At 47.7% G+C, this 22,189-nt stretch overlaps 5 protein-coding genes across 5 annotated transcripts; 4 read left to right on the forward strand and 1 right to left on the reverse strand.

The window, feature by feature from the left end:
• Positions 1-4,827: 4,827 nt before the first annotated feature.
• Positions 4,828-5,148, reverse strand: IUM83_00988 (uncharacterized protein; the record flags this gene model as incomplete). The annotated part of the gene is made up of 1 exon (XM_067924815.1): positions 4,828-5,148. One exon carries the CDS (start codon positions 5,146-5,148, stop codon positions 4,828-4,830), a length of 321 nt encoding a protein of 106 aa, XP_067789333.1.
• Positions 5,149-6,096: 948 nt separating this feature from the next.
• On the forward strand, positions 6,097-6,801 carry IUM83_00989 (uncharacterized protein; the record flags this gene model as incomplete). Its single annotated transcript, XM_067924816.1, has 1 exon — positions 6,097-6,801. The coding sequence occupies one exon, from the start codon at positions 6,097-6,099 to the stop codon at positions 6,799-6,801; it is 705 nt and encodes a 234-aa protein (XP_067789426.1).
• Positions 6,802-8,023: 1,222 nt separating this feature from the next.
• Positions 8,024-8,335, forward strand: IUM83_00990 (uncharacterized protein; the record flags this gene model as incomplete). The annotated part of the gene is made up of 1 exon (XM_067924817.1): positions 8,024-8,335. The coding sequence occupies one exon, from the start codon at positions 8,024-8,026 to the stop codon at positions 8,333-8,335; it is 312 nt and encodes a 103-aa protein (XP_067788779.1).
• Positions 8,336-12,317: 3,982 nt separating this feature from the next.
• On the forward strand, positions 12,318-12,638 carry IUM83_00991 (uncharacterized protein; the record flags this gene model as incomplete). The annotated part of the gene is made up of 1 exon (XM_067924818.1): positions 12,318-12,638. One exon carries the CDS (start codon positions 12,318-12,320, stop codon positions 12,636-12,638), a length of 321 nt encoding a protein of 106 aa, XP_067788780.1.
• Positions 12,639-13,358: 720 nt separating this feature from the next.
• On the forward strand, positions 13,359-13,709 carry IUM83_00992 (Transposase; the record flags this gene model as incomplete). The annotated part of the gene is made up of 1 exon (XM_067924819.1): positions 13,359-13,709. One exon carries the CDS (start codon positions 13,359-13,361, stop codon positions 13,707-13,709), a length of 351 nt encoding a protein of 116 aa, XP_067788781.1.
• Positions 13,710-22,189: the final 8,480 nt, after the last annotated feature.

A 22,189-nucleotide genomic window follows, 5' to 3' on the forward strand; every position in this document is an offset into this window, starting at 1 on the left:
TCTTCTCGCCCGGGTTCCACACACCCTTCCTGGGTTCTTCACACCCCTCCTTCCTTGGTCTTGGCCGTACTCCAGCCTTGAGCCACGGCAGCACACGCGACCTCCATCCCGTCTCCTTCGCCGGCGTCCAGTCGCCGAACGCTCCGGCGCTTCGATCGGGGTCAGGCGCCTCGCGAAACCGCCGCGTCGCCAGCTAGTCTTCTCCAAAGTCCGATGACTGCTCGGTCAGATCATCTTCCCACAGCTGATCCTCTCGAATCTGATCACAGGTAGTACGATCACTCTTGAAAGGGCGGTCGTCTCCGTACCCGAGACGTTTGCTAGCGGTCCCACTCGGGACAATTGGATAATCTACCTTCGGATAACACACGGTATTGGAGCCCATCCGCGGGGCACTTATCGTCCACTCGCATTCAGCAATCCTACAGCGGCTGGGGAGCCCTCAAGCTACGTGAGACGCGCGAGGCGGTGCCTCGTCAGGGAAGGGATGCCCCCCGTAGGTAGTGGGCGAGTGCGGCAACCTGCGCGAGGCGGCGCCACGAGGACAAGACGGTGAGTTATGCACCAGTAAGTTGGACATTCGCGGGGTGAGCATTTACTAACACAGTGATGTATGGCATTTAACTTGTTTCACATACTATGTAATTTTCTTTAGACTATCACTTAATGTATTCAGGGTAAGCTGTGATTGATTTCGTAGTGCTTCAAGCATACAAACGGCTTCTTCGCGACTAACTCTGCTCTTGCACGATAGCAAGGACGCGATCAATAATTCGCTTGCGTCGAAAGTAAAAGCGTTTCTCAGCTGCGGTATTTCACCAGGAAGAACCATGCTGTTCTTCGAGTTCCCTCACGGCAGGACCGCCGTGTATTCCAAGCGACCATTCCTGCCAGACCTGGTGAACCGTTTTTGAAGCCTGCACCATTTTATATGATGCTGGGAGGAGAGGTCGACCCGTGGGCGGCTGACACACCGGATTTGTTGCACCAGTGTCTCCCCAGTTAACGGTGAGTCGAACGGCAGCGGCGCCTGATGTAAGTTGCTTGAATTCACCTGCCAAATTACAAACTGATGTTCCAATTGCGTTTGTCTTGTTGTCAATATGTGCTAGCGTTTGCTGATGCTGTTGATTTAGGTAGTCCATCAAGTCAGGAGCAATCTCATTTAAATGTATTGCCTGGGGCGATTTCTCCTTTAGCATCTTCTCCTTTAGTTTTGAAGCAAATTCATTGAAATCGCGGGATTGAAACAAGGGGTGACTCCACAGCTTGTGCGCAGGGTGCACATCACGAAGCAGCACGGTGTTTTGCAGAACGACAGTGCGAAGGTACAGTAATAGCTCTAAGAAGCCAGCCGTTGCAACATGAGGTGCTGACTGTTTGATGTTCCCATCGAGGTAGTTCTCTACGAACGGAAAGACCTCTCGTCGCAGAGTATCTGGCGGGTCGAGTGAAGCAGGATCCAGGAAAAAGGCTCGCCGATCTGGTGAGAACCCAGCAAGCGAACGCATTGCATCTCGCGGCAAGGCTGTGAGGTAGCATCCCTCCATGGCGCCAGCATTCCAACGCCCTAACCTTTGAATTTGTGACTCTGTTGCTCCAGCTAATTCGGCCATCCTGGACCCCGATCCTCGTGCGGCGTGCGTCTTGGCCTTCGAGTGCATCCCTAGAGCCGTGAAAGCTTTGACAGTTGCGTCACAATGAGCCCGGTATGTTAGCGCAGTTGTTACACTTTTCCCTGACTTGAGTACTTTGATGTCATACCATTGTTTAGGATCAAGAAAATTTGGTACAGCTTCGTTTTGAGTATTCCACCTAAAGAAGAAATACAGTCTGAGTGCACCAAGGGTGAGGATGTGCATTCGCACCACAGCTTTGCAGATCACTATACAAGTCCGAAATTGCGTTTACATACATCTTCACCGTAGCAACGCCAACCTTACGCGTCGAGGTTTTTACTCGAACCTCGCGATCGACCACTTCTTCTTGTAGAAATAGATGTAGTTTTGCTGCTGTAACTTGATAGCGTGTAGTTTCATGGAAACCTTTTCGATCGCACCAGGTTTTAAACTCATGCTGCTTCAGCACGTACGCGCGTGCCGTGTTAGTTGGCCTCGCCGCGCGGCAGCGATCTAGAGTTGCATAAGCACTTTCTTCGAGCTCCACTTGCAGGATCGGTGACTCCATTGCACCCTTGCAGCAAAAACAGGAATGTAGACTATTTGTGATTACTTTTGAAGTGTTCCGCTATCTGCAATGGCCAGTCACACACCAGGGACGGCGTCCTCGTACCATAGTGCATTCAAATACAGCAACACCTAACCCTAGGGAGATAACCTCTCACTATCAGCAATCTCGATACAAAATATACGTAACATAACAATCATAACCACAACCTCCGTGCAGATCATGACATCGATTGTGCGGTACTGCTCTGGATTTTTTAATACAAAAAATGCATCGAACTTTACGGCGATGCATAAAAACAGAACGCCATATCTAAACATAAAAACCTGAGGTTAAAAAATAGAAATCCGTTGCATATTTTTCGAAAGAATAATGCCACTCAGTTATGATGCACGGTGTACTGTATATACAGCGTACAGTAGAAGCAAATCCAACTCCCGTTTACGAACGAGATGGTATCTGATTTCTTGTACTATATATTTATATATAATACGCTTGCACAAGTTTCGAAGTCCATGAGAAATCGAAAGTAACACTGTCATCGAATAAGGTTCGGCGTAAGCCAAATAAATAGTACAATAATCTACAAAACCCCAAGCTATACGCTGAAAAACCGTATCATACACGTATACAATAATCGACGAGATTTTCTACAAGACAACCTCGCATCCTACCTTAGTATGCATTCTCCACGGTTTTTGAAAACACGAAATGCGGGAAAGAGCTTTCTTTCTGGCTCGATAGTAAATAGAGTAATTAAAATGACTTGTACTATATATTGTACTCGATGGAAGTGATTGGACCAGAAAGTAGGCTGGCAAATCTATATCTAGAACATCAAAAACCTCTAGCAACACTGTGACGGGGCCAAACGAGCACCTTGCGCAGAGGAATTGTGCTATCGAGAGTATACAAAATCTCAGTGAACGGTAGCTCACGTGTCCCTGGCCTAAGGGGACTGATTGATCAGAAGTACGGTAGATCTAAGACTGAATGTATTTATAGGTTAGTACAGATTTGGCCTGCATACAAATCCGAAGTTCCCTATAGTTTATCCTATATAAAATGTATCGGTTGGCTCTCAAAGCCTATTGTGTCACTACTCAGGGGAGGGACATGTTGTAGCCATCCCTGAATAGTGCCAGGGTCACTATTCCATGCAACCCCGTTACAGACACGATGCAATTCCACGTTAAGAATCCGGAAATGTGACTGAAACAGGTCAAGTTGCAGCCGTTTAGGCGCTACGAGTACTTAAAAAGAGTGTCTCAATGTTCAGCGCCGCTTCTAATTGAGTGTGAGTTTAAAACATTAAAACATGGGAGTTATTCAGGAAAATGCAAAAATCATCATGCGAATTGCAACAAGGTCAACCGAATGAGACATGACACTATCCGTTTATACAGGTAGTTTATTTTTCAGTAACACTGCTTCACGCTCTCTCTACGTACGTATTTTCATTATCCTGGGTGTGTCGGTTCGCGTTGATCCAGTTTTGTGTCCAGCTCGTCCAGCACCTTTTCAACCACGTCACTCCCGTTATGGGGTGCGTTTTGAGCAATTCTCCCCGAAATCGTAGCTCATATCAACTCGATCGGCTGGAGTTCGGATGGTACGGTTGGGTGTAGAACACATAATGCCCGTGTCCTGCCGCTATCAATTGTGTCTTCGGCTTCGACTTTTCCTTGAGCAGTTTAATCCGCTGCATTAACTGCTTTTTCGTTTCGTTTACACTGTAGTGCACACCTGATTTCAAAACATATTTTATTAAGTGTTGAGACTAAACAAATTGTAGTGCCTTTGCGAGTGAGCCAGGAATGCATTTTAGATCGGCTCGAGTTCATAGTTGAACCCTTGTTTATGATGTTTTTGTGGTAGGAAGCTCCGTCCAAATGAATTCGACATGCACCGAGTTGTTGCTTCCAGTTGACACAGAGCTTCTTAAACCATCGGTCAAACTTCACCGTGCCGAAGTTACCATGATAGTCTACATCGTCGTCTTGGGCATTTTTATCATTTAGAGGGGCATTCCAACATTTCATAGAACAAAACCTGCCTTCGCTCTACTTTTTCTGAACGATACATAACCTGCAGCAATAATACATGCACTACAAACAAAATATATCTAATCATTTTGCGTGAAAAATATTGACACCTGGTGAGACTTACCACTGACCCTTTCCGCTCTACTTTGTCTTGAAGTGCCCAGGTTTTACCAGCAACGTAATTGACGTCGCAGAATGATTCGTCCTAGAAACCACTGTTTTCAGCGGGTTAAACTGACCGCGCCGTGGTTGACGCCGGTCGGATACCTTTTATTCTAAGTAGGCAGCTCTAAAACACACGTTTTCAGGATCAACAGCGAAAGCATCGTGTTACTCACCACGTACTGGACTATGACGAGCCTAGAGGGCATGAGAAAAGCCTCCTCATCCCTTTTAACCGGCTTAATCCGTACTGCTCTCGCGGATGGACACATTTCTTTGTCGTCCTTCTCAATGTCGGTCTATACATATTCTAACTATGCCGTCCTACCATCGGACGAAACTGGAGCGCCTTATCAAAACCAAAAGCAATGTGTATTAAGAGCGTTAAAGTGCTGTTCCTTGGGTATGGGACAAACCCGCTTCGCGGGAAGTCTCATTCAGTAGATTCTTCGTTATCAGAGCCTTGCTCATCAATAACCACTGTACCCAGTCGATCCTCCAAGTCGCAAGCGCGTAGCTCATCATACGCATCTTCGAACCAGCCACGCTCGCGCAGGATCGTTAGCATCGCAGCCTCATCCCGCTTGATGTAGGCCCAGCCTGCGGTGGAGTCTTGGTTGTTGGCGTGAGTCCAGCAGAACGCAGGAGGGAAAGTTGCCTTCACGTTCCGAGGCGAGCGTTGATGGTTGCCAGGGCATTGGACAGTGGGCCGCTGGTTCGTGTTGAGGTAGAGCTGAACAAGCGGAAGCGGCATGCTTGGCGGCTTGACAGAAGATCTGGAAGTGAGCTCCGAGCAAAAAAACTGAAATTCAGAAGATCGCCTGAAATTCAAAATTCCAGCTCGACTAGATGCGATTCCATCGGTCGCGCGATTTGATTGGTTCATAGAGGTAGTTTCGATAGCTAAATCAGATATCACGGGATATTAAAATGCGACTTTGTGGCTGAGCCACAATCGGACATAACAACCACAGGATCGCAAGATCGCCAACTGACCAATATTGGTTTCTCACTAGAGGCTTTCTGCTAGCGTATCATGCGACGTATCCCTGTTGATCAATACCTATGGGCAGAGGCCCATCGCATTAGAGTGGATTGATATGCACTGTACTAAAGTGTGACGGAACCCAGAAACACTCAGAAAAAGGTTTGGCACACAACGTATGAAATTGTGTAGTGCACATCAAGTACATGTAGCATCACACTACGAAGATGCTGCGTGGCACACCGCTATTTGCAGCAACACACAAACTCGGGCTGCTCGATACCACTAAATATCTGGGAATAGTATATGAGATCATAGGCGCATTTCAACCAATTAAAAGAGTGCATCTTAGCTGTATTTGAATCATATCGTTGGGGTGTCTTCCTGCACACTATCAAATGCAGGCCTCACCGCAACTCGTCAATACCTCAGCCTAACGAACGAGCCCCCCCCCCCCCCCCCAAGTTTCAGTGGACAACCGTCCGCAGCGACATGGCCCGCGAAGACGCCAAACTTCTCATGGAGGACATGAAGATCGCCATCATCGTGAAAAGTCAGCTGGTTCCCTGCGTCGTGTGTGCCCTAACCAGGCCTCACAAGACGTGATACCAGTTGCTCAAGTGCTCCTTGGAAACATGCGTGGCGGCAACGCCGTTTGATGACTGTCCATGGTTATGCAAGGTTCTGACCTGCCAAGAGCTGGATCGTGTAACAATCATGGAAACTGGCAATCACGAGACACTTGTCCAAGCCCCGCGCAAATCTCAGCTCACCCCCCGACTGAAGGACTACGGGCGCGAAATGGCGATCCAAGGACTGAAGCCGGTTCGAATCCGCATGGGTAAGGCTCGGCGCTTTGGGCTTGCCGAGGCGGAGATGCTGACCCTACGCCAGGTGCAGTGGTTCGTCAGCAACTTCACCAAGAAAAGTCTTCACCGCAACGACGACTACGACGACATTTTGGGCCAGATTGAGCAGTTGGCTTTTGAACTCACGACGACCAACACCCAGCCGTTTTCATTCGGTTGGGGACACGACAACAAGGGCAAGCCAGATGTGAGGAACGGATCCGACGAGCGTCTATTTTTGGTTGAACTGACAGCCATATGTTTGATGCGTAATGCGGCTCGTGACCCCAACTCGTTCGTGTTCCACATGGACGGCACCTTTAAGTTGAACCAAGTGGCGTATCCTGTCATCGTTTGTGGGGTCTCAGATCGCGGTCGCTCCTTCCACCTCGTGGCGCTGTTTATTGTATCCCAGCGACTGGAAGGAATCTATGTCCAAGCGCTAACCGCCTTTCGCAAGATGTTTATCACGGTAACGGAAAAGCAACTGCTGCTCAATTACGTCATGGCCGACGCCGAGGCTATGCAACAGAACTCGGTCGGTCAAGTGTCGACTCCGACCTCGTCTACCTGATGTGCTTCTACCACATCATGGTCAAGGTCAACGAATGACTTAAGGCCGCGCCAGACAGCTTGTGCGAACAGGTTGTTGCAGACAATTACGACCTTCACTTTACAGCCAACATGCAGGGGTATAAAGAACACATCAAAGCGGTACTGGCAAGGTGGTCGGGTAACGAACAGCTGAAGGTGTTTAATACCTACTTTGACAATATCTGGGTGACGAGTGAGTTCAACTGCTGGCAGTGCTATCACACACCACGAGGTTATGCCACGACGAACAACCCCGTGGAACTGTTTAACCGGCCAATTAAGCGAGACTACCCGCTGCGTACCAAGGACAAAATTGGAACGCTGATCCGACTGTTGGCGGACTGTTGTGGACACCAATCCGTGATCGCTCGTTCGTTCTAGGAAGTTCCTGAAGCCACGCAGCAGTTAAAGACTCGCGTTAAAGCCTTCCGCCTGCGTGACTTGCATCGCGACATAACACCCAGCCGATCAAGCATCGAGTTCTTGCTCGTGTCCCATACGGTCAATGTGATACGAATGCTGTCACAAGGATGTCATCGGGTGTAACTTCCCAAATTAGGGCGCACTCGAGAAGTGGCACTCGTTTCGGCCTAGATGGGAGCGAACTACGCGCGAATGGAACTTGAAGGACAACCGGACGGTGGCTTGCATGTGGACGTCGTGCAGCTCACCTGTGGATGGAAGTACAACTTCAAGTTTGCCATCTGCATCTGTGCTATTTCGCCCTATAGGTCAAGTACTACACAGGGCTGGACGGCAAGCGGACACTCGTCGATCGGTTGGTGCCTAGGAAGTGACGCAAGGCGCGTACTAGCAGCTCTCGCGTCCCTCCTGGACGACCCCGTACCAACGGACACGCACTGAATACTGATTGAGGTTAGCCATTGTTTGGCTTTACTATAATAATGTCGAGTTGCACTTTCCATCCATTTTAGTGAAACTACCGAAAATATGTAACCAACAGTGCTGTCTTACTAGCTACTCTCTTCTCATTTTCTCAAATTCCTCCAAGCGACCACAAGATGCAGGCCACCGACTCCGACCAAGCTCCCCACAACGCTTTCCAGGCTTTCTTTGATTGGTGCCGAAAGCACCTCAAAGCGCGTGGGTGGGGCAGATTAGATGAAACAGCTGCCCGGTACTTGAGGTCATGGGGCGCCATCTGAAACGACGCGTCAAGTACCGGGGACACAATTAAGCGGATGCTGGACGCGGCAACCCACCCGCGCATCACCAAAGCCCGCCTTGAGGAAGCTGCTCGACAGGGCGAGGACGCAGGGGAGGCTGAATGGATCCTACCGACTGGAATCGACCTACAACGAAAGCCGACGTACCGGGTGCGCACCATTCTGGAGGATAGGCCCGTTAATGGACCTGTTGAGTTCCTCACGACCTGGGAACCAACTTGGGAGCCTGTCTCCAACGTTCCTTCCGGTGGGATCAAGAAGTACAGGCAGCGCAAGAGGCGTAAGGCGGAGCGTGCTTACATTGAAGCCGAAGCTGCTGAAGACTAAAGAAAAGATACACGTGTAGCAAGCCATTCATACTTACGTTTTAGTTAACTTTAAAGATGCTACACTTTAACCTTAATCACAAGCGTCATGGATGTCCCGCGCTGAACGTGACGTAGCAATAATATGCATACGTTGGCAACAGCCCGCAGCCATCCGCTAGAACGGTACAGGGGCTAGCCCTCCAACTCGTTCCGTACGGCTGGTGCCAACAAACGCGCAATACCGTCGATGTCCACCACGGCGCCACCATGCCCGGCCAAGTGCCCAGCCGAGGCACGCCACGCCGCAAATGTCCGCCGTGTCCGCCGCAGATGTCCACCGTGTCCGCCGCAGATGTCCGCTGGTGACCGTCGTGTCCGTTGCAGCGCCGCCTTGCTAGGCCGAGTGCGCGGCCGAGGAACGCCGCGCCGTAGATGTTCGATGTGTGCGGCGGATTTGAGTGCTGACGAAGCCCTCACGGGGCCGCGGTGGCCGGGCCGCGGAATTGGTGGTCCTGGCCTATCCCCCGCTGCCTCAGTCACGTCCTCAATCCTATCGGTGCGGTACCCACACATTTTGGGTGCCACCTGCATCTGGCAGTGTGTTACTCCTATTTTGTCCTAAAGTGTGATACGCAGAAGAGTATTTGCCCAGTAGCCAGTAATTTTTGAACACAGGCTACGCGGGTATACACAAAACTACATACTACCCCGTACTCTACTCCATATTATTACATATATCTTCTTATAAATAAAAAGAAAAAGTGTAATGGGCGATAGATATGAGAGATATAAGAGAGTGATTCTAACTATATTCTGGTCGCTCAGACTACTGGGTAATAAAATGACCGAACGAACGGGCAACAACCATGAGGGCACCCGAGCGATGCACTCCGTGAGCGGAGAGATACTGACGGGAATCACATCGATAGAGGAGATACGAGGAGGGAATTGTCCGTTTCACACAGGACAAAAGAAGAAATCACTTTTACAACTCGTCGATCTTCTCTATAAGCTATCCTTGATTCCCTTTAACAAAGTTAGCGTTCCGCAACCAATCAAGATACCTGACGTCAGCTTGTCGGATCGTCTTCAGTGATTTGCCTGTATGGTGACCCCAAGTCATTACGTACGAGCCGCCATCAGCGGCCTTGAACTTGCTATCGAGGAACTTAGTAATATCTGACTTCAGATTCATCGATTTTTGATAGGTCAACCATCGGTAATAGCTGGGATCAATGTCAAATACATGTTCGATACACATGGACCGGTACTTATCGAATGCGAAAATGTTTGTTGGGTTTGAAGTTTGAACCTCAGATTTGGATGTAGCTGTGCTCTCCGCAGCCATCGGTTCGTCACTGTCAACTTGAAACATCCCACCAGAGTGGCTCGAGTCGTTATCTCTCATGAAATAATTATAGGGACTCATTATGTGTGGGTATACAGGTATTATCGACATTCAAGTATGAAATTCTATTTTAACACTTGACACATATATGTATATACCCACAGCTACTAACACCGCCAACTATAACCATGTTCAACGGAATCAACAAAACTAATGGAAAGCAGCGACAATGTTGAGTGGTGCAAGCAGCACCTGAACCAAAAGCCTGCTGATCCCGTGGTAGCTGTTCACGAGCCGGTTGCCAAGGAGCCTGTCGTCGAACATAGCGAGGACGATGAAATTGAAGCATTCGCAGCCAAGGCCAAGGCGATGCCTAATTTACGAAATGTTGCCCAGTGCTTCAAATCTGAGAAAAGCGATGCGGATAAAAAACGAACTCAGATTTTATTGATGGTGCTAAACAATTGTTCATACTAACATAGTCTCACCCATGTCACCGAACAATTCAGCTGTCGCATCTGCGCAAACCAATTATACTATAGTAGGATCGACAACATCCGATTCAGCTGAAATAATTCGCTAAATGTTTTCTCTGCCTGTCGTGAGTTTTTAAAGAATCTCGATAATGTTCGAAACTCGGTCGATGCTATCAGAGGATAATAAGATCAAATATCTGCGCCCAATTAATGAATGTTTACTTTTCCGAGTTGAGTACGAAAACTCACGGCGTTTCTACTGGGTTTATAATCAAAAAGATGCTAAATTGTATATTGAATACGTTGATCTACAGCTTAGCGGTGAGTATCATGAAAGTATCATCAGTCCGCGATGTAGATTCTTTTTAGGCGTCGATCTCAAGCTCGATGTCATCGAGAAGGTAGAAATCGCTGAGGCTATGGGTTATCCTCTTTCCGAGGACAACCAGAATTTCCAATGCTGGATAAAGCCGCTAAGATGCTCGCAAGCATCTATGCTAATTCAATCAAAGTAGCTATTAGTGAGAATGGTTGCTCTAGTGATGACAAGTTCGATTATATGGCGACTTTGCGTAATCGAGAGATTGATAACGATGGATTCAAGATATGTATCCACATTATCACGAATCTAATGCCAAGCCATGCTCAAAATCTGGCGCTGGCAATTGAATTGCAAGAATCTACAATCACTGATAATTCCAATGCATTGGGTATAATGATTCAATTCTTAGCTTGGTATGCCACGCTATCGATCCAACTAAATATCGCAAACTTGGGTCGCTTGGTCTCCCGTTTGGGACTAAAAAATGCGGCACGAGCTTTATTATTCGCGACTACGTGATTCCAGGGCAAGGCTACTTTCTGACTAATTATAATCGATACAGTATTAGCGATGCTGACATGAGCAACTACGATATTGAGGAGGCTATTGCATTCGTTAGAGAAGCCGATGGCGAACTAATCAAGCAGGCTCTTGGACACTTGGACAAGATTCCAGATTATGACAGCCGGGTCTTCGATTGTAATCTAATCAGACTACGTGAGTCATGCCTTATTGCTAAGAGATACGCCCCGAACCATTGTTCGATCTGCAATCGGACTCATGATAATGATAATACGCTTAAGTTATATGTCAACAGCGATCAGGGATATGCAACATGGAACTGCCTCGACAATCGCGGAAAAAGCAAATGTTTATCAGGGTAGAGTAGCCTATTGGGAAGCCCGCTGAGGAAGGCATTGCCGAGTTTGCTGCGAATAAGGCAATCAAAGAGCCTGTTAAGCCGGTAAAGCAAGTAGCAAATAAATTGAGTAAGGCGAAATCTTCAAGCATCGATATAGAAGATCCATTTGATTGTGATAATGAAGAATACGCGATGCAGACTACAGCTGAATCTAAGGCTAAGGGTAAATATAATGATAAAGAAGATGGCCCAATGAGTGATTCTGATATCATTGGGGCGCTACCTGTCTGGAATATCCAGATCAGTCCCTCGCCAATTCCTCCAATTCATGATATTCATCATCCAGCTTGCTATTCTGACTACTTACAGATATCTAAGAGTCTTATCAATGTATTCGAAGCGATGACTTATATCTATAAGTGCTTTGCGCTCATATTAAATGGCGATAAACCGTTCCATATTAGACAAAAACTTTTCAAAGCGAGCTGATGGTACAAAAGTAATTTCACGCAAATACATCACGTACAAGGCAGCAACAGCCATCTCAGGTAAGTTAGAGATAAAACTTTACAACAAAACCAAGCAAGAGCCAGAGGTATGCAATGTTCCGATCTGGATGCTTCTTCCCACCACCCCTACGAGTGTGTATCACTACACTCTAATGCGATGGGCCTCTGCCCATAGGTATTGATCAACAGGGATACGTCGCATGATACGCTAGCAGAAAGCCTCTAGTGAGAAACCAATATTGGTCAGTTGGCGATCTTGCGATCCTGTGGTTGTTATGTCCGATTGTGGCTCAGCCACAAAGTCGCATTTTAATATCCCGTGATATCTGATTTAGCTATCGAAACTACCTCTATGAACCAATCAAATCGCGCGACCGATGGAATCGCATCTAGTCGAGCTGGAATTTTGAATTTCAGGCGATCTTCTGAATTTCAGTTTTTTTGCTCGGAGCTCACTTCCAGATCTTCTGTCAAGCCGCCAAGCATGCCGCTTCCGCTTGTTCAGCTCTACCTCAACACGAACCAGCGGCCCACTGTCCAATGCCCTGGCAACCATCAACGCTCGCCTCGGAACGTGAAGGCAACTTTCCCTCCTGCGTTCTGCTGGACTCACGCCAACAACCAAGACTCCACCGCAGGCTGGGCCTACATCAAGCGGGATGAGGCTGCGATGCTAACGATCCTGCGCGAGCGTGGCTGGTTCGAAGATGCGTATGATGAGCTACGCGCTTGCGACTTGGAGGATCGACTGGGTACAGTGGTTATTGATGAGCAAGGCTCTGATAACGAAGAATCTACTGAATGAGACTTCCCGCGAAGCGGGTTTGTCCCATACCCAAGGAACAGCACTTTAACGCTCTTAATACACATTGCTTTTGGTTTTGATAAGGCGCTCCAGTTTCGTCCGATGGTAGGACGGCATAGTTAGAATATGTATAGACTGATATTGAGAAGGACGACAAAGAAATGTGCCCATCCGCGAGAGCAGTATGGATTAAGCCGGTTAAAAGGGATGAGGAGGCTTTTCTCATGCCCTCCACGCTCGTCATAGGTCACGTGGGCAATGCGTTACACCCGTCTTCGCTGCATATTTTATTCGAAGGGACAGCTTGAACAGTCCTATTTTGAGTTTTGATGTAGCTCCAGATCACAGGTTCAAGAGCGTCAGGATCACACGTCAGCGGTCGGCCACATTGAGAAGTTTTCGGTTGCTCTTATAAACGCGTACAGGTAATTGTTTGATATTAGATATGTCCCATCATCACCGCAATGAAGTGGTTGGTCTCGAAGTTGGTCAAGTTATCCGCGTTGAACTCCTCCATTACGGTCGTAACATTGCCGTCGGTGATAACAAGGCACTGCGCCACATGTTCCCGGGTTCGGTGGCTGTTGAATGCTGCTCGGAAAGCTTTAATGTCCGCGAATTTGTAGCACCGCACTACAAATCGCTTCTGGTCTGGGGTGAGTTCCTCGCGGATCCAACCATGTTGATGGCGTTACGGTTGAGTTGCTGCAGTACCAAACCATGGTTCAGGGGCAGCCACGCGAGGTGAAGTTGGTGAAGCAGAAGCAGATTGGTGTGCATGAGTTCTGGTGTGGGCTCCAGAAGTTTCCCCAGATCCGAAAGGTCGTCTTAGCGGTCTGTTCATCATCTGGTTCAAGCGCGGCGGCTGAGCGCAACGTCTCCGCGCACAAGTTCATCTACTCCTCTGTGCTTAATCGCTTGGACGAAGCAAACGTGGAGAAGCTCGTGCTCATCTTCCCCAAAGCCAAGAAAATGGACCAGAACGAGATTGCTGACTTTGACGCGCTCGAAGATTTGACAGACGAGAGTTGCGGCGAAGAGAGCGGTTACCAAGGTAATGACTTCGAGTAGTATTAGGTTAGGCTTTGTAACACACGGTTTAATCCGACTCGGAACTTTACAGCTTCCAAAAACACAATATTGGTCGTCACAAATCGTGTGTATGCTGCCGTCATTACTAGAAGTGTAATGTACCGCGTTTCATTCTGCAGCACGGGGTCTGCAAGACAGTGAACACCCAAATCATTCACTCGCTCGATATCGCGACCAATCTTCTCGCGGTATGTCTTGCGTCGCTGCTTCCCGAAGTGGCAGTCAGCACAGTCACTTATTCGCCATGATGCCCTTGACCATCTTTCGATCGACCATTAGGCGGAAGTGCTATGGGGCACGTTTGAGCCCAGCGCTCATGCTACGCGTCAATAACGCCACTGCAGCTCGCCAAATGCTTCGTAGTATTAAAAACAATTTCAGAAACGCAGCGCGGGATATCGAAACAAGCTTGCTTTGTGTGGCCAGGGGGTCACATTGCTGATTATATACTAAATAGTGTATGATCAGTTCGTAGTTTCAAAGTTGGTAAGTAATTGCAGTATCACTTGGTAGTGCATTCATGTACACCACCTTAAACACATATTAGCGTCACTCGTCGTAAGAACGTAGGGTTTCGGTTTCAAAATTTCGTGGCGAGGACCACTGGATTTTCGCATAAGACCGCTTGTCAGAATGCAGACGCGTGAGTTCAATCTTCGCGCTCACCACTTCTCCCACTGGTGCGAGGACCAAATCGGTTGTGCAACGCTATACAATTGGTCGAAAAAAGCGATCAAAAATATTGGCACAACAATGTAGTATAGTGGTCCACTATTGTATTTATCGAACTTGCACTAAAATGGCGCGTCAAACAGTGAATGTCAGAGGCCGACGGCTGGGTACAATTGAGGACGACAGCCGAGTACAATCGAGGAAGACATTAGCAGGGGGTGTAACAAACAAACTTTCCGTCGTTTTTTCTCTCTGGAGACTCGTAAGTCAACTGACTCATGAATCTCCCGGCAACCAGTTGACTCTACAACGCTGCCATAGCCGCAGCAAAATATGCAGACCATCGGCTTGAATCTCGCGCCCGGACAGACTACAACAGCAGTCTTCGACGCTTCGCAGCCTTCTGTCAGAATGAAGACTACCCGATCCCGCTCAATCATCACTTTATAGAGCCGCTAGGTTGTTGTGGCAGTCTACACCAACCAGCTTGCTACTACAAAGACAAGTCAATGGCCAGCCGAGAAACTGCGCGCTGCTCTCAGTTCGCACTACACGAAGCGGGAGATGCTCACGGGGGGTCACCCACACGATCACTGGGTTGTCGATACTAGCCCGGACAGAACCCTGGTGCCGAGGGGATATCCGGTCAGGTCTGCAGCCATCACCCAGATTCTAGCAGGTCCCAGCAAATCCAAGAAGCGCGAAAGAACTCCGAAGCGTGCATCACCCATGTCGCTGACGATGCTGACGAGAATGATCACGTTTCTGGAATCGAGCTCGGTGATCAACGAGACCATGCGATTGTGATTTTCAGCTATTTGCTCTCTTAGCTTCTACGGCATGTGTCGCGTCAATGAAGTTCTCCAGATGAAAAAAGGAGATATCCAACTCGGGCTTCAACGCAAATCGCACAAGGTCAATGCGAGAATACGCTTCGGTTGTTTTACTATCCCAGGCCATGATCCACTTGCAAGCCGGACGTTCTCACTTCACCACCTTCCGAAAGAAGAACAAGCTGCTGAGCCTTCGACGTATCTTGAAAGGTGGTGTACGCATGCAAGTTCGAAGCTCCATCACGTTTGGTGAGACACTGGTTACGAGTTTCCTGTGCTCACGAAAGTACCACGCAACGGCTCAAAGAAACGTAAAGGTTGAGCTGCTACTGCAGTAGATGGAACAACGTTCGCGAGCGTTAGTGTGAAATGGGGCTCGCCTATGTTGGACAGCAATTTCACACAGGTGATCAACATCGTCACTGAGGCTGCCGGAATCAGCCGAAACCTGCTCGGTGATGAAACTTGGTTTACGTCTCTCTGCTTTCGCCGAGGCGGCGCTTAATACCAATTTATGCTTGTACCAGAAGAGTGCAGGTGGTCACTTAAACTCGTGAATTGGTGGGCAGGTTGGGCACCAAGTGAGAGAGCTGAAACGGTGACTAGGTATCTACTAGATGGCGTTTTGGGCCGAGAAGAAAACATGCTGGGTGACTCGCTAGCACCCAATTCAGTCTCGTGCAGCGATACAGCTCTGGAAAGCATGCACAGCAGCGATTATGGAGAGGCTTAAATGAATAGCGACGCTACCGAAGAGTTACAAACGACTATGAGACCACCGGACGAGCGCGAGTCCGTATCCAACATTGGTGAGCCGAAGTCGCCGCTGGAAGGTCTCCGGTAGATAGTGAAGAACATCGCAGAAACTCAAGGGTCAACGCACGGAACGGTACTGAAAGACCCTGCTATGGTGACTGATGTCGTTGCCACGCATCTGGCGTCTGACCTTCCTGACGCAAAATCGTGGAGAGACTCCGTCAATCAACACTGGAAAGCCAATCCTGCGTGTCACCAGTATCGTGCGGGCGTTGATATGCTTCCACATGAGCGGAAACTCCACCGATCGCGTCTCCCCTGAACGCAAAATCATCGCCGAGTTTATTAGTGATGAGTACAACAACGAGGAGGAGTTATTCGAGAAGGAATTCGCAGGCAATGTACAGGGAAAGCTGACTTTGAACAGGATGCAAACTGTTATCCGGAGGCGGGGGCAAACTGAGGGCTAGTCGTCCTCTATTGCACCCTCGACCTCAAGTGTACCGTCGTCGTCAATTGTATTATCATCCTTTTTTGTACCATCGTCATCAATTGGTTTGACGTCCTCAACTGTACTGTATACAATTAATAATAGAAAAAACGAAAAAAAAGTGTTTTTTAACGCTTGTGTTACGCACGATATACCATTCATCGCCGAAATAGCAGTCATCGTCTGAGTCGTCAGACTCGCTGTTGAAGTCGCTTGGATGACACTCATTAGCGCTGTTGGAGTCACTAGCTGCCCCGCTTGGATTTTCATCCTCCTGTTTCACATTCTTCGTACTCGAACGCAGTGTCATTGCGGTCGTTGCCGACAGTGTCTTCGTCATCACTCCCAAATAGATCGACTAGGAACAGATATTGGCAGGCAGGGCAGCGGAAATTAATGTCCATGGGTCGGCCTAAGTATTACGCGTTGTATGCCTTCAAACAGTCGTAATCCAGCTTGTGGTCACATTGTGATCCTTCCAAAACAATCCCCTAGATAACCTCTTTGCAGGCTAGGCGCGTCGGTGGAGCAGGGGCGTGCCCAACAACCTCAGTCTCACCCTTTTCAATATCGACACCGGTCAGTTTCCGCACCTTGGGTCTTGTGGGATGCAGCCAATCACGCAGTGCCGGTGAAATGGTTGCCGGCAAGTCTGTTTTCGGCATATCCGTATGCTTTCATCTTCTTCACCGTCGTGGTCGTCAAGAGATCGTATACAGATGTCGCAGTCGCTGACGCCTTCGCGAGGCTCCACATTTACTGTTCATTCTTCACTGGTTTCAGGGACGTTTCTGGGATGGGCACATCCGGCAGAAATAGAGGAGGCGCGTTGAGATTAATTTCACTCCATTCGAAATCCGCCAAGTCGAGTAGGCTAGATTCCACCACCTCGCTGTTACTCTTGTATGTTTACGCTGCCATCTTCAACCGCGTAATCGTGATCGTCCTCTTGTAGAAGCTGGTCGAGGTAGCTGGTCTCTTCACTCAACACATCGATGACGCCATTCTCGGCGTGACGCGCGTCGACAGTTGGATTGTCACCTTGATTACGCCTACAGCGGTGCTATGCAGCGTCCCTTTGTCGCCGCTTTTGGGACATGTGGTTGTGGTGCTCGACACTCTCTGTAATCGTACGGCTCCGGGACGACCTCTGGTGGCGGGCGAGGTGGCGGCGGTTGCCTATAATCCACTGCCAGCAGTTCTGGCAGAGCTCACGAGGAAGCTCTGGTAGACATTTACTAGGTCGCCGCAGATGACACCTCAGGTTATCGGAGAGTCCGAAGTCATGCAGGCACATACACTCTAGAAATACCCATCCTATGAAGACACAATAATAACATCAACTTTAGTTACGTCATATTAATTATGGTCCAACACATTAAAAGGCTGTCGCGCGTGCGCTTCGGGCTGGTCGCACCAGTAGAGCAAGGGGGGCTTCGCGGAAGATTCGACAATGACGCTCTGGTTTTCCGGTCCGAGCAGCCGTCGGATGCGCCTCGTGCGAGCTGAACCCATCTCAGGGCAGCAGCGGCGAAAAAAAAAGGTGTTCCCCGTACCCTATTTATGATTCTACGCTGTGTTATTGGTTACTAACCTTTCTGATTCTGTTTGCCCAAATATACTTAACCCTACACACAATCGCACAGCTCCAGTGAAGTACGGCTTCTACTGCACGTCCGTGGTGCAAAAACGGAACCGCGCCGGTGTTAACTGTGCGTGGCACCGCGGGGTGCGGGACCCGCATTTTGCTTCCAGCCCAAATTACTGTTAGGTTGGGCAGTTCTGATAAATCCTGCCGCCCAAAACAAGAAATTGCGATAGCGCGATACGGTGCGGCTGCGACGACAAAAAACTAAAATAAGGGCGATTCTGCGACGTCAGAAATCGGCGATACGTGCGTATCGCCTCCATCATATATGTATGTTGGCGCGGCGAGGAAATGCAAAAAAGAGCGCGGAGACGGCTGCTTCACGGCGCGGCGCCACGCGCCGAAACTTTGTTAGGCTTGGAAGGCCAGGCGGGTAAGTGCGCACGACGTGGGGTGGCGGCGCAGCCGTTTGAGTGAGCGGGTGCGCGTGGATTCGATCCCCACGCGTCGCACATTTTGCTTTGAGCTCACCGTGCGTGGTGATGCAAGGCGTGAGTGAGTTCATAAGAATTTAGTTAGTTAGTTAGTTAGTTGGTTAGTTAGTTAGTTCTTTAGTTAGTTGGTTAGTTAGTTAGTTAGTTAGTTAGTTAGTTAGTTAGTTAGTTAGTTAGTTAGTTAGTTAGTTAGTTAGTTAGTTAGTTAGTTAGTTAGTTAGTTAGTTAGTTAGTTAGTTAGTTAGTTAGTTAGTTAGTTAGTTAGTTAGTTATGGAATGATTTGGAGTTTAGTTTCATTGTTGTCGAGGGGGCTTTTGATGTTGACGAGGCTCCTAGTAAGCTCTTCGACAACGATGGTGCGCAGATCGGAAATCTTCGTGAAGTTGCACGAATATAGCATAGAAGCGGTCTCCAGCCTCAAAATCCGTATCCCCACGACGTGGTCCGGTCAACACAGGTTGAACCTGACGTCGGTCGCCGTCAGTATGCCACAAATCTTGCCTGTCCAATTTCAAACGGATACCCCTACACACATAATGTTTTCATTCGTTTTGCATTCCCACGCATTGTCCTTACCTCTTCTTCTAGCTTTCGCTTTTTCTTTGCTCAATAATCTCCACGCCTTTGACCACACGAAGCACAGTACGCATGGATTGTCCTCCTTCCTTGAGAATGGGATAACTACCAATGTACTGGTTTTCCTTTGGTTGTAACCGGCCATGATCTCGTGAACTGACAATTCATGTTCAAGCTTCGATCGCATCCCCGCCGGAATCTGATACGCTTCCTTCAGCTCGTTGGAATTCTCCATCAACGTCACGGTGACCAAGGCACCGTGGTTGTCCATCATGACACAATTCGTATGACGTCTGCATTCTCCTTGAACACTTGTTCTGAGGTCCGAGTGAGACCGGCTGCGAATGCGGCGAACCTCTCGATGCGCTCTTGCCCGCGCTCTTGTTCCTTCGCAACGACCTTGGCCATTAGACCCTCGCCACGCTCGACAGTGAAAGCCTTGCCGCCACGCTGGCGCTCGTTCTCGAGAACGCGGTCAGAGCTGAGTACGCAGCGGAAGTATCAAATAGACTACCAACAGCTGGAATTGGTTGCACATTGCCATGCGAGGCACTGAATAAGAAAAGCCCGATGGCAATATATTACGAATTTTGGGTTGTATCTACTATGCTCATATTCCCAACACCAAAAGGAAAGACAAGAAATCCAGTTCACAAGGCTTATAATGCAAATTTCTCTGAATTGCAGAGGATTGTAAACGTTGTAGGCTGTTGGATACCACTAACAATGTTTTAGTGATCGCTAGAAGCGTTAGATTTGATATAATCGATTCGACACAGACGATCAGTTAGCAATTAGGCAGAAATCATTTCCTAAGCGGGATAAACAACTAACTCCCGAAGAAGTAGAGCAAATATCTGAGTGTAAGTACAAATATGGAAAATGATGAATTAGAAAACGAGGGTGCTTCCAATTCGCAAAACACTGGGAGTGTGGGAGATGCGTGAGATAATATTTCTTATGTTGACGAGAATACGTCAAATATTAGCCAGTACAGTCGACTTTCAACAGTTGGAATAAATAGTTCACCAGTCTCGATTGTACTGAGGGAGGGCATAGATGAAACTTAAAATCTAAAGCATTTGTGTTGCCGCGCACAATGCGTAAATGGTGTCCCAGGCTCAGTGGGTATGACGTCAACATTAAGGTCAATATTATGCGTAAAAATTAGTAGGACTCGTATTCCTATTCCTAAGTCGCTAAAAGTGGCAATATCAGGTCCGTACAGAGAAAGTTCGGAGCATTAGAAGTGGAGCATAACGCTCTCTAATTGCAAATAATACCTGGAAATCGTGGATTTACCCTGAAAGGACGGAGGGCATTAGATTGTCATTGGGTATTGGATGTAAACATGATGCAGATGAATCAGATGAATGTTTTTATGCCTGGTTAGTTGTAAGAGGCATCACCAGATATATGGAATAGATTACTCACCTGTTGCTCGCTATTGAGATTAGTGTTTGCATTTGCAGCAATTGAGTATTCTCATATCCACCAGATAGAGGTCTACCTTCCATAATGACTATCAGATGAAATTTATTTGATTCCACCACAAAGATTTAGAAACAAGCATAATGGTAACGTTTGTAAACTACTGTCAAGAATTATGGGCTTAAACAGGCACCTCGGGCGGTTACTAACTGATCTGATCACTTTTATGATCCATTGACCGTAGCTTCCGCGTTTCTTTCAGCCAATCATATCTCTCCAGTCTTTGGGTTTCTTCCAATCTAACAGAAAGCGGGTATACGAGGTATGAAGCTACCAATTACCGATAGGCGTAAGACGCCTACAGAAATGACGTGCAGAGCGCTTTTTCGAGTTAACGTGTGCCTACCTCTTTTGTGAGAGTGCTGTGGTTTGGTATAAGGACAAACCTTTAACATTCAGATCGGAGTTTCTAATCTGGTTGGAAACAGATGCAAGAAGTACAGGAGCTTAATATATGTAAATTATAATAGGAATAAGAGAATTTGCAGAGCTCCAGCGGCAACTAGGGCTGTAGAAAAAAGATACAACCCGGTGAAGAACTAGAGTCGGCATCACTTCCAAATTGGCCACCCGTCTGACGATCTACTTCAACTACAATTACGGCTCAAGGCAACGACATTTCAGAAAATATGCATTTTTTTAAAATAATTAAATCACTTACTCGCTATCGTAAGCCAAATCAACTGGATTGCTTTCAGTGTCTTCCTTGTAAATCGTTCCTCACGTCGGGGTACCTCATAGAAAAACCTATTCATTTTACCCTTATTAACATTTAACTAATGAAACTTTACCTATGGCAAGCACAAAAGCACAAAAGTGCTCTGGCAGTTTTATCAGACGTATTTGTACCTACACAAGCCAAAATCTTGCCTCTTAACTAAATGTTTACTTTCGTAACCCCTGTCTGACGGCTTACTTTTCCTACTTATCTTATGATCGGTAATTTGATGTAAATTAAACTTGAATGTTAACTCAGTATATTTGAAGTGCCACGTTAACATTACTGACTGCCCCTAATTAGATTCTGAGTTTACTGTGTACTCTCGCTGCTTCTTTCTTCTAAGTTTTGCACACCCATAAGCTCACATAGCTTGCAAAATTGTTGTTGTGGTAGAGTCTTTGTAACGGGGACCGCCACCATATCTTTGCCAGATAGTCGTTCACTTTCCTTAACACCCACACTTACTGCGACTAATTCAGCTTGGTTGTGTGTAAACCGACGACCATCGCTTGTCTAAACCCTTCCTGTAGCTGATTTGCAGTCCTCATTAGCACTTGCGAAGCTCGCATCTCTGTATAGCTCGTATATCACGTCGTTGTGAGTACCTTCATGTACTAACCCATACATCGACGTTCCTCTTCGATACTACAGTACTCGCAGGGATGCTTTTCAATGTGACTTATTATAACAAGGGAGAAATTTACTTAATTCTCTTACAGCGTTGACAATGTCGAAAAGGTCGGGCCTAGGTTCTCTTACCAGATACATTAGTGATCCTTCAAGTCCTCGGTAGTCAAATAATTGTGCTACAATGGCTTCAGCAGTAAGCTTGGCTTA

The sequence above is a fragment of the Phytophthora cinnamomi genome (assembly GCF_018691715.1).
Source record: "Phytophthora cinnamomi strain GKB4 chromosome Unknown Contig53, whole genome shotgun sequence".
NCBI classification, from domain to species: domain Eukaryota; phylum Oomycota; class Peronosporomycetes; order Peronosporales; family Peronosporaceae; genus Phytophthora; species Phytophthora cinnamomi.